A 2,912-nucleotide genomic window follows, 5' to 3' on the forward strand; every position below is an offset into this window, starting at 1 on the left:
CAAGTGTCCTATCTCACTTCATCCTCCTGTTTCCTCTCCCCGGGTAGCTTTCTCCCTGAACGCAGTCAGTGTAGTGCTGATCCTGCTATGCCTCTGCTCTCTGGCTTCCTCTGGCTTCCTGTGCCGTCAGACCCCTGACATTTGTTATCAGCTGATCTGCGTGTCCCCAGGCCTCCAACACACACTTTCTTCAAAACCCATCTCCAGACGCGGCTCTCCCAGACAGCCTTCCTTCATATGCCCTGGCATGGGATGGGGGTGGGGCTCATGCGACTCTATGTTCTTTTCCTAGAAGAAAAGCCGTGTTTTCTCATTTAAATTGCAAATACTTGGAGAGCAGCAGGGATGGTGCCTTCTGTCCCGCCTGTCTCCTCCCAGCATCATTTCTGGGGTCTCACCTCCAGGCAGAGAGTTGACTGGCCATTGACAAAAGGGTGACGTCAGCATCTGTCCCTTGAACAGCCCATCCCATCTCCTGGGACAGTGTCGTCTAGGTAATTGCCCCCCACACACACACACAGACATGCACACAGGATGGAAACGGTGAGCAGTCGGTGCGTGTGGTGAGTGAAGGATCCTGGGTAACGTTCAGTGAGTGGCGTGTCTCAGGAGAGAAAGGAAGTGCCGTGGGTGCCACAGACACAAGGCTTGCCGTGTAAACTGTCCGTCAGAATGAAACTTTCATCAAAATTTTAGTGTTCCCTCCACAAGCTGCCTTGCTTTATTTTGTCCGTGTTTCCCAGGATACATGTGACTATAAATCTAACTTAAGAGACTCGAAAGCCATTGCAGTCCCAGCACGTGTGGATCTCAGTGACTCGGATGGCCCGGCCCGAGAAGGTCTGCGGTGCTGCTACAGCCCGAACGCCCTGCAGACAGAGCCCCAGGCTGGGCGCCCGCTGGCTCCCTTGTTCACTCACTGGCACAACAAACAAACCTTGTACAGGGCCAGGGACCCAGGGCACTGGGCCTGCCTGCAGGAGCCTGTGGTGGGGCAGACCAGTACTGATTGCAGGCTGGAGCACGGGGCTGCGGGGCTGCAGGCTCGGCCGGGACCCAGATCACATAACCGCCTCCCCTCACCGTCTCCCTGCCAGGTGCTGGAAAATAACGGGATGCCCATGGATGATGACCAGTACGCTCAGCTGACTGCAGCTGACTGCAACCATCGGATATAAGAAAGAAGGGATGAATTACCTGGATCTCGCAGCAGGATTTGAAGGTAGCTCATCGCTGCTGGCGCGTCTCCCCAGGTGGCGCCCCAGTCTCTCTGAGCCCTGAGAAGCGCCCCTGCAGCGGGACTGGGCGAGCGAGAGCCCAGGGCTTGGCGCGGAGCCTGCTCAGGCTGGAACAGACACTTGGTTTACTTTTATCTGACTGCGTTTTGGTCTTCTTGCTTTTTTAGTTAAGCTTAGTTGTGATGCAGAATTTTGCCTGACAGAGCCATCTACAAACTCAGAGCAAAGTGGTGTGTAAAATTCACTCCAAAGCCCTCTGAGCCTTACATCACACCCCATGTTCTTTAAGATTTTCCTCCTTAAAAAAAAAAAAAAACTGCTGGGCCCAGCCCATGTGGTTCAGTGGTGGGAACGTCAGCCCACATACTGAAGGGTCATGGGTTCAATTCCCGGTCACAGTCACGAACCTGGGTTGCAGGTTTGACCCCCAGTCGAGGCACGTATGGGAGGCAACAATCAATGAGTCTCTCTCACATCAGTGTTTCTCTGTCTCTCTCTTCCTCCCTCCCTTCCACTCTGTTTAAAAATCAATGAAAAAATACCCTCCGAATTAACCAAGAAACCAAAGCCGCAGGTTATCTGCAATGAATGGCACCTGGCGTGGCAGGGCACGCGGCCTTCTCTGCTGGCCTCCTGCCGCTGAGAACACAGGTTCTGTAAGACTCAGTGACGAGCTCAAGGCCCACCCCGCCCCCTCTCCCCTTCCCAAAGGGCTGTCAGGAAGTCCGTCCTGTACAGCGCAGTCAAGGCCGGAAGCCCGGTCCTCCCGTGTGCCCTGCCCCTCGCTCTGCTCCCCTGGCCGCGCCTGGCAGACACGGGAGGCGTGTGAGGCCTCCCCTCGGCCGCGTCCTCTGTCCCCTCCTCTCCATCTTGCTGACGCCGCTTCCTCCTGTGCGGGGCGGTGAGAGGGACAGACGAGCCGAGCCCCACGGAAAAGCTGTAGGAATCATGCAGATGCATCAGCGGGGCTCTCCTGTCCCGCTGCAAGTGCGCTGCAGGCTGCCCTGGCAGAGCCCGGAGCCGTGGGCATCTCGCAGCGTCTGGAGCTTGGTCGGGGCGGTGCCCTGGGGCTCCGGCAGAGTGGCTCTGGGCTCCTCACCAGGGAGACGCGGAGGCCCCCCTGCCCCCTGACCTCCGTCTGCCAGGCCCCAGGGACAGCGGTCCCCACGTGAGGTAAAGGGCGTGCCAGAAGCCATCGCATTTGGAATTGTGACGCGCTGACGGTGTATGTTTTGAAGGAAAAGGAACCACATTTATTTCAGGGAGTGTGTCCAGTGTGCCAGGTGCTTCCATTTCTCGGAGGGAATGGGAGCCAGGGGGGCGGTCACTGTCTGCGGTCCCCGCGCACGGAGTCCTGCACAGCGGGAACTTGATCATAGCTGCCGGCTGCTCCCGGCCCCGCCTGTTCTTTCCCTCACTCTCCTCCTCCTCCTCTTCCTCCTCCTCCATCAGTCCCAGTGCTGTCTGTCTCCCACGTGGTTGGTGGGATTGAGGTTCTGGCCAGAGGTCCGGGGGTGGGGGGACATGGCCAAGCAGCTCGGGAGGTGTTACCAGCCAGGCGCACTGAACCTGGGGGAGGCCCCTGCAGGCCCAGGCGGAGCGGGCAGAAGCCAGGTTCACCCTGGGTCACAGGATGCCGCGAGCTCTGGGCGCACTGCCTGTGTCCAGCCCGCA

The 2,912-nt window shown here is 58.3% G+C and overlaps 1 protein-coding gene across 1 annotated transcript in view; it reads left to right on the plus strand.

The window, feature by feature from the left end:
* EFCAB6 (EF-hand calcium binding domain 6) overlaps positions 1-2,912 on the plus strand; it is a 107,137-nt gene that overhangs the window by 75,876 nt on the left and 28,349 nt on the right. The window contains 2 exon segments of the mRNA XM_023747624.1: positions 1,098-1,142; positions 1,144-1,222. Coding sequence (XP_023603392.1) covers positions 1,098-1,142; positions 1,144-1,222 — 124 coding nt within the window.

This window comes from Myotis lucifugus, unplaced genomic scaffold (assembly GCF_000147115.1).
Source record: "Myotis lucifugus unplaced genomic scaffold, Myoluc2.0 scaffold_932, whole genome shotgun sequence".
Taxonomy (NCBI): Eukaryota; Metazoa; Chordata; class Mammalia; order Chiroptera; family Vespertilionidae; genus Myotis; species Myotis lucifugus.